Source organism: Cebus imitator, unplaced genomic scaffold, assembly GCF_001604975.1.
Source record: "Cebus imitator isolate Cc_AM_T3 unplaced genomic scaffold, Cebus_imitator-1.0 Scaffold494, whole genome shotgun sequence".
Taxonomy (NCBI): Eukaryota; Metazoa; Chordata; class Mammalia; order Primates; family Cebidae; genus Cebus; species Cebus imitator.
This window is the reverse complement of record NW_016107809.1, coordinates 352,797-360,682: the sequence shown is the minus strand read 5'-3', so window position 1 is coordinate 360,682 and position 7,886 is coordinate 352,797. Positions and strand designations below refer to the sequence as shown.

The 7,886-nt window shown below is 47.9% G+C and overlaps 1 protein-coding gene across 1 annotated transcript in view; it reads left to right on the top strand.

The window, feature by feature from the left end:
• Positions 1-7,586, top strand: part of GPR156 (G protein-coupled receptor 156) — a 75,559-nt gene extending 67,973 nt beyond the window's left edge. Inside the window, exon 9 of the mRNA XM_017513522.2 lies at positions 4,707-7,586. Coding sequence (XP_017369011.1) covers positions 4,707-6,050 — 1,344 coding nt within the window. The 3' untranslated portion in view covers positions 6,051-7,586. The remainder of the gene's footprint in view (positions 1-4,706) is intronic.
• Positions 7,587-7,886: the final 300 nt, after the last annotated feature.

Genomic DNA, 7,886 nt, shown 5'->3' with positions numbered 1-7,886 from the left:
AAAAAAAAAAAAAAAAAAAAAAGAATTATGAAAGAAAAATCAGAATGGTAAGACAGACTAATGTGTAAAAAGGGCAAGAAAACCTAATTTAGGGCAGTCAGAAAAGACTCATTTTGCTGAGAGCTAAAGGTTAAGTACAAATTAGCCAGACAAAGAGTACAGGGAAAAGTATTCCAAGCAGAGGGAACAATATCATAAAGGCCTTGAAATGTAGTGGACACTAGCTTCTGTGTGATACATTTTCTCTTTTCTTTTTCTTTCTTTTTTTTTTTTTTTTTTTTTTTTTTTTTTTTTTTTTTTTTTTTTTTTTTTTTTTTTTTTTTTTTTTCCGAGATGAGATCTCTCTCTGTTTCCCAGGCTAGAGTTCACTGGTGCCATCTCAGCTCACTGAAACCTCCACCTCCCAGGTTCAAGCAATTTTCATGCCTCAGCCTCCCAAGTAGCTGGACTATGGGCACACACCACCACGCTTGGCTAATTTTTGTATTTTTAGTAGAGATGGGGTTTTACCATGTTGCCTAGGCTCGTCTCAAACTTCTGACCTCAAGTGATCCACCTGCCCTGACCTCCCAGAGTATTGGAATTACAGACATGAGCCACCATGCCTGGCCTCATTTTCTCTTTTTACATAGAGTAGTGTCTTAATCTCCAAGATCTCATGAGGTCCTTACTGCCTTTTCCAGGTACTGGCTACAGATCTTAATCAGCCCATCATCGCAGAAAGTCCAGGCATGTCTACAGATGGGGTCGGGGACTAAATAAGGGCTTCTGAATGGGATGGTGGTGCCAAGGGAGAACCAGGCAGCCCCCTAGGCTTTTGTCTTCTGTATTTGAGCCAGAGTTGGCCCCTCTCCCAGACTTGGGCAGTGTGGTGTAGGCTTGAAGAAAGCACGTGGAAAAGCTTGAGGGCTTCATTGACTCAGGAAGAAGGCACAGGGCCCAAGGGAATTAGTCAGTATTTTGACACTAACTGAATTACATTGCATATTTTTTTTCAGTTTAGAATCTATTTCAGTAGGTGTTATTTAGGAAACTGGGCTTTTTTGTAATAGGACTGCTGCCTAGGTATTAATAGTCCCTGATGAGAGGATAGTGTGATGAGGACCTAAAAAACACAACAGATGAAAGAATTCAGCATGCCTAGGCACCCACTGTTCATGCCCCCCTATGGTTCTGAACCTTTTTTGTCCATCAGAGTAACACCTCTCCATTTCTTTACTATTTAGTATTTCAAAGCCAGATTTCTTTCCACCTGGCAAGGAAGTAATATTGCCTTTAACACTCTGTGAAGTCCTGGCTGCACAGAAGGCCAGAAACTTGGCTAGAACAGCCAGGATGGTTTTCATTCACAGTCAGCTGATGCTGGAACAACCAAGTGGACTGACTCTTTAGCCTTATGGTAATTTGCAACGTGCTGTTTGTACTTCTGCCATGCTACCCATTTCCCATGCAGGGATTCAATCTGCTATGTTCAAAAAGATGCCTTGAGTCTGCAGAGGAAGCCCCTCAATGGGCACAGACATACAAGTGTTAAGAAGCTGGCCTCCCCAGTTCATGCTACACCTGGAATGTCTTTCCCAGAACAGACGTGAGAACTAGGAGCCAGTCCTAGGGCCCCATGGCAGGTGTCAAGAGGGTCCAGCATCTGCATCCTCAGCTCCAGCACTGCCTATTAGATAAACAGGATTATCTCTCCTGCCTTGACATATGCACAGACCCTGATTCTGGCTCATGGTATGCAGTAATCTTCTGTGCAGGCCCCGCTCCCCCACTAAGGCCTTCCTCTTACTTTCCCATGGTCTGGGCAGCCCATCTTCTCACACTTTCCCCTCTTGCCCCTATAGCCAGGGGTCCCCTAGAAGCTGTTTGGGGTAGCATCTATCACTGACTGACTTCCCTGTCTAAGAGAAGGCCAGCAGATAGAACCTCCCACAAGGCTGAAGTGCCTTCCTTGTACACTCTGCAGCCAAGTGAACACACCTATTACGTTTCTTCCCTGAACCATAGAAACAAGAGACTGATTCCATGTCTCCTTATGGCTTACACCCTGTGAAACATGCAGGTGGGCAGGTGGATGTTTTGCTTCCCTCAATGTGTCAAAAATAATAATTAAAAGCTCATTGAAGTGCAGTTGCCATGGTAGGTCAGATTTCAGTCTCATAATGGCAGTGCCTCACACCACACCTCTAATTAGTATGCAGCCATGGTAAAAACAGAGTCTCACTTCTTTTTCTGGAAGAAGGAAATTTTCTGTTTAGGTTGACATTTCTAAATCTGTCACCAGCCAGCTTCAGATGTTTGGCTTGCTGGGAGAAGAATATTCTTCCCAACTCCATGTTTATATTATCTTTCTATACTCAAAGGAGTTTATGGGTAAGGCATAAAAAGGTAGCACTCAGATTTCACCCACAGGAGTAGTTGCCATCAGCAGATGGTCCCTTCCTAGCTCTGTGGGGCTATAAAGGCCTTCAGAAGCCAACATGAGAATGTGCATGATGGGCTTCGGGAGGAGAGGCTAGTGGAGGAGGAAGAGAGTTGAGGTCCCCTCATGAGATCCTCAGAGAGATACCTGGCACAGCCCAGTATCACAAACACCTGAGTGTTTTCCTGTTACTCATCCATTCTGCCCCTGGCAAGTCCTTGAGTCATCTGCATGCACCCAGCAACACCCAGACCTTACCACTCTGCAGGTGGAAGGAAGGGAGAGAGGACAGGCATGTATGTGCTCACCTGAAAGTCCCTTACACTTTACTCAGCAGTTACTCACTGGCCCTGGTCTTTCTTCTGATAGAGTAGACTCAACCAGGGTGAAACTGGCAATACCAACTATCAGAAAAATCACCTTCCCACTTCTACAAGGGAAGCAGTGGATCTGTTTGGAGGGTTGCTGGTCAGAATATTGGACTATTTTACTTAAGCTACTGCTCCCTTAAAGGAGCATTTCTAGGCAACTCTCCCATGTAAACCTGAGATGAAACCACATCTCACTCCATATGAGACTACTAGTTATAGAGGCTCACTCCATAACTAATAGTCCTCATTAGCAGTTGTGGACTGGTATAACTAGGCAATTTGTATTAGTTATCTTAACACAGGGAACATCCTTTTGTTTCTAGGGCATAATAAATGGAGGTCCAAATGCTCATCCCCAGCTTCTAAAGATGATAGTAACAAAGGGGCAGCATTTTGGTGTTCAGACAAGCACTTTCTAGAACATTTGCTTACATTATTGCCTTCCCAGAGCCCTCAACCCATGTCATCTGCCCCAAGTCCAGCCGTTCCCTTTGAAGATCTCATCCCTGCTCTGCCTTTGAGGGTCAGAAGTTTCCAGAGGTGGACCCATAGTCTGAGCTTAGAGAATTAGCTGCTGCACCACAGAAAGATGTCTGGGCTGCAGTCGCTCCCTGTAACCTACCACCAATGCTCCTACTCCTACTTCATGCCCCGTCGTCTTGCAGTTAGGGCAGGCACACCTCTGCAGCTCTCACCTGCTAGCCCTCTCCTGCATAGCTTGTTTATCAGCTAACATCCACGCAGTGCGTAGGCAGCTCAGTAGCAGAACTGCCCCAGGCTCCTTCATCTCCTGGGCTCCATTCTAGGGCTGCTGAATCAAGCTAGCCAGGGCTTAGGCCCAACAATCCTTTCATTTTTTTAATGCTTCTTCAGTAGTTCTGATGCTTGCACTCCTTTAGGTCAGTGGTCCCCAGAATTTTTGGCAACAGGGACCAGTTCATTGGAAGACATTTTTTCCACAGACGGTGGCAGGGGAATGGTTTTGGGATGAAACTGTTCCACCTCAGATCATCAGGCATTCACTTCTCATAAGGAGTGTACAGCCTAAACCCCTCGCATGTACAGTTCACAATAGGGTTTGCACTCCTATGAGAATCTAATGCCACAGCTCATCTGATGGAAGATCAGGTGGTAAAGCTTCCTTGCCCATTGCTCACCTCCTGCTGTGCAGCCTGGTTCCTAACAGTCCATGGACCAGTACCAGTGCATGGCCCAGAGGTTGAGAATCCCTGCTTTAGGTGAAATCGACATCTGGTAGTACCACATGGTAGCTTTGACCACTCACTACCAGAGGTCCAGCCTAGGGAGGTGATAACACCAATCTGAGATTCTCTTTGGCCCCTCTCAGCTCCAATCTTATTTGATTGTCTCAGGAATCTCCACACTTACCCTTGTTCTTCTCATTTTCTAGGCTGTTTAGTAAAGCAAAATACTTGTTTCCCTATTTGTTCATCCCCTGGAGATATGCCTCACATTAATCTAAATTTTTGCAAAAGTGTGATAAACCACAAGTGGGACCATTCTAAACATTATTCAGCTTGTGCCTGCAGAGTGACCTGACCCTCTTCGTTCTGGGAAAGTTGAGAGGGCACTGCAGTGGCCAGCAAGCACTCAGGCTGTGCCTCCTTGCTTTTCATAAGTAATGCCTCACAGTGTGGGGATGTAAGGAGGAGACCGAGATAATGACAATAAATCACAGTTGGCCTTTATTGAGCACCATATATGTCACTTATTGTGCTAAGCACTTTACATGCACCAACCCATTTCACTGGAGGGAGGTACCTTCTCAGAACCTGAGGGGAGAACTGAGATTTAAGCCAAGGTTCTTCCAAAGCCACACCTTCTCCACCATGGTGGGCACTGTGGAACCCTCAGTGACATCTTTTGTTGATGGTTTTGCTTTAATTTTACAGAAAAATGCCATGATTGAAAGCCTGCAGGAACAAGTAAACAATGCCAAAGAGAAGCTTATGAGGCTGATGTCAGGTGAGTGCACCTATGACCTCCCAGAGGGGGCTGCCCCACCTGCCTCTTCCCCGAACAAGGACGACCAGGCCATAGCCTCTGTCCACAGCCTGGCAGCTACTCAGGGGCCTTCAGGATGCCTCTCTGACTTTCAGAATGATCCCAGCATGGCTGCCCAGGACTCCCAGTGCACCTCAGGGCCCTCGTCACATGCACAAAAACTTGAGGGGCCTGGGAAGGACATCAGCCCCTCCCTAGGGAAGGAGGAGAAGATATCTGACTTGAAAGACTTTTCTGATCGTTTAGACTCAGGTTGTAGCCAGAAGCCATGGACTGAGCAAAGGCTGGGTCCAGAAAGAGGAGACCAAGACCCCATGGCCCCCACGCACAGTTTCCTACCAGGCAGAGGAGGCTCAGATCCCCAGAGACAGAGGCATCTGGAGAACTCAGAGGAGCCCCTAGAGCGGCAGTCAAGGGTCAATTCAGTGATCAGGGAGAAACTTCAGGAGGTCTTACAAGATCTGGGCCTGGGCCCTGAGGCTTCCCTCCCCACTACCCCCTCTTGTCGCCAGCAACCCTGGAGGAACAATGCTGCCTTCAGCCCCCAAAAGATGCCCCTCTCCAAGGGGCTGGGCCTCAGCCCTTATATGGTGAGGAGAAGGCAGGCAGCTCAGCAGGCCTGCTCACGCTTTCCTGGCTCTGCACCCTCATCTGTGGGGCACCGGACAAACAGAACTGTTTCTGGGGTACACAGCAGGATACATGTGGAGAATGGGGACAGCCCCAGCCTGGCCCCACAAACTGCTGATTCCAGAGTACGAAGACCTTCTTCCAGGAAGCCTTCACTACTTTCAGATTGTCTAGGTACCCTGGAGGGCAGCAAACAAAGTCAGACAGAGCCAGAAGGGGCTAGAGGGAGTGAAGCAGCCTTTCTTCCGCAGCCTTCTGGTTCTGGCCAGGCACCAAGTCCTGCTGCCCCATGCCTCTCCAAAGCCTCACCTGACTTGCCTGAGCAGTGGCAGCTGTGGCCCCCAGTCTCCTCAGTCTGTCCCTCCCTGTCTTCTCGACACAGCTACTTTGACACTGAGTCCAGCAGCTCAGATGAGTTCTTCTGCCACTGCCACCGGCCCTACTGTGAAATCTGCTTCCAGAGCTCTTCTGACTCTGGTGACAGTTGCACATCAGACACTGACTCTGAGCCTACTGGGGGGCTGGCTTCCTGGGGAAAGCTGTGGGCCCGCTCCAGCCCTATTGTGAACTTCAAAGATGACTTGAAACCCACACTAGTGTGAAAAGCAACAGAGCTGGTCTAGACACAGAGGTCAGGCCAGGAGAAGCTGTACCAAGGTCCACAGGAAGAGAGCCAATTTCTGGTCTTCGGGGAACAGATTAGTGCCCTGCATTTGACCAGCCCAAACCATGTTTCAGCTAGGCTCACTGTGTTACTTTGGGCACTTCTTGATCTATAAAAAGAGGGGCATTGCCTGTCCTGTTACTACCTTGCAGCCTTACTATAAAAGACTCCAGTTGAGTGACTATAAAAGATACTCCTTGGATAAAAGTTGCTGCATGAACACAGGATTTTCTGTCCAGGTCAGCCTGCATTCTACAAAACTCTTAATATATTCAGATAGATGGCTGAATGGACAGACAGATGAAGAAATGGGAAATTTCTGCAGAACCTGAGGTATAGACTGTGACCCATCAAACTGGCCTTTCGGTGGACAGACCTACCAGGAAGATAAATCTCCTGCATCCTTGGGTCTCCTACTCCTGGAAAGCAGTGATTTTGTTTCTACTGAATGTTGTGAATAGCACCTCCCTAGATTCCAGCTTCTGGCCAGACTCAGCTCAGAGTCACCCCCATACCACTGTTTCTTGTGTCTTTTCACCATTGTGGCACCTCACCCTCCTCTCTGAGATAGATCTCCATGTACCCACAGGCTACCCAGATCTCACTCCTGGGCTTGGATGTATCTGATTTCCTGACTGTCCCCACTATCCCCTGGTCCTGTGGCTCATCCTCTTGATTCACCCAGTGGTGTAGTTTTGTACTGCCGGGGGACACACACCAGCAATTTCTGTCAGGGTGTGGGAGAATCTGTTGGTTAAGAGGTGCTTTTGGTTCCACTGAGGTTACATGAGTACCAACAGACACATAAACCTGGAAACCAAGTGGGGAAATAAAAAGGAAGGCATGGGGCACAAGAAGACAGGAAGGAAAACAGGATTTGAACATTTAACTTGAGTCTGGCACACTACGTGGCAATATCCTGTTTCTGTGATTCCTTTTGATAACCCTGTGAAGTAGACTCTCATTTTTACAAACGGATTATAAGGCTTAGAGAAATGAGATGACTTCCCCCAACATCACACTGCTGGACAGAGACATAATGCACAGCTCCTGGGACTCGAGTAGGTGGATTTCGCCAGGACACATGGCTTCACTCATTCCTCTGGGAGTGGCGGGCAAGGCATGGCAGATGAGACAACAAAGCAAGGCTCATGTAAAAAAAGCTGAGATGTGCTCCCTCAGTCCAGAATAATAGACCTGTGTCCTCGCCTTGGGAAATGGGCCTCCACTTCCCCACTGCCACAGGGCACACTGGCACCTCCCAAGGGAGCTGGGGAGCTGGTGAAGAATGAGTGCCAGGAACTCAGCCACTACCAGAGCCACTGGGAGAGCACAGCTGGGTCTGCTGTGCTTGTTGCTGAGCCAGCTGTCATGTCCAGGCTGTCCCCTGCCCCGAGGCCTGTGTGTACATCTATCAGTGTGCACATGTTTGCATGAAGGAGTTCAGACCTTATTAAAATATGCTCAGAAGGGGGCATTTGGCTCTAAATGTATCATCAACTTATCCTGGAATCTTGGGGCTGCTAACACCCCAGGACTCTCCAGGCACTGAACCATGAGGCCCTCCTGGTAGCACAGCTTCTTTTGTCATCTACTTTTAAATAGGAATTTTGTAATTTATTCTGTGCATGGGTTTGTATTTTCCTCTTATGCTGGGTGTGTGCTGTCCAAGTGGTACTGTAATAAAAGATAAATGACTCCCAAGAGGAGTCTCTTAGGAAATTATAGTCCTGGGCTGGCTGGGAGGGGTTGAACCACCTAAAGAAGGGGAACC